We start from the raw sequence: 770 nt of genomic DNA on the forward strand, positions 1-770 counted from the left end.
CACAACACTAGCTTCTATAATCAAACTGTGATTCTTGTTGTTAACACAACACTAGCTTCTATAATCAAACTGTGATTCTTGTTGTTAACACAACACTAGCTTCTATAATCAAACTGTGATTCTTGCTCTTCACATAAATTACACAGTTTGCCTTACAAAATGTTCCAAATACATATACTGACTGTATAACTCCATACGTAACCTTGAGATATTATATATGTGAAGATAAAATAAATACAAACACTTCATTTCCTAAATATTATGACTTTGTATTAGTTTCAAGTGTCATTGTTTTCAACAATGTGATATTTAGACTTAATTAGAATCATAGCACAAAATACAGAACTTTCAGTTGCCATACTATTTTGTACTTGTATACCTCATCCAACCCAGAGGATTGCAGTTTTTCCCAATACTTCCTTAGATTTTCCTTCTTCAAAAGCTGCTCCAGTGTTAACATGTCTTCACTTCCTCTCCGGTGGATCTGGGGAGAGCCACTGTTTGAGTTACAAGCTGAATGAATAGGAGAAGATGCAGTAGATGAATAGGAAACTGCTGCAGATGAAGCACTGTAAGTGACAAAGCAAAAAATGCAAGCTTAAATAACGAACAAGGTTTACCAGAAAAAACTGTTAGATATTTGTGAATCACAACATAAAAAACAAGTACAGCACGGGCTCTGTCCCTGGGACAAACCTCATAATCATTCTGTGCTTGCTATAGTTTTCATGCTGTAACTTAAATTAGTAAGCAAATGTTAACGAAATTTG

General features: G+C 34.3%; 1 protein-coding gene across 1 annotated transcript in view; it reads right to left on the reverse strand.

Moving 5' to 3' along the window:
• The window catches only part of LOC106466014 (zinc finger CCHC domain-containing protein 2-like), a 26,691-nt gene that overhangs the window by 9,639 nt on the left and 16,282 nt on the right, over positions 1–770 (reverse strand). The window contains exon 8 of the mRNA XM_013926260.2: positions 380–569. Within this exon, the coding sequence (XP_013781714.2) occupies positions 380–569 (190 nt within the window). The remainder of the gene's footprint in view (positions 1–379; positions 570–770) is intronic.

The sequence above is a fragment of the Limulus polyphemus genome, unplaced genomic scaffold (genome assembly GCF_000517525.1).
Source record: "Limulus polyphemus unplaced genomic scaffold, Limulus_polyphemus-2.1.2 Scaffold2121, whole genome shotgun sequence".
Classification (NCBI taxonomy): domain Eukaryota; kingdom Metazoa; phylum Arthropoda; class Merostomata; order Xiphosura; family Limulidae; genus Limulus; species Limulus polyphemus.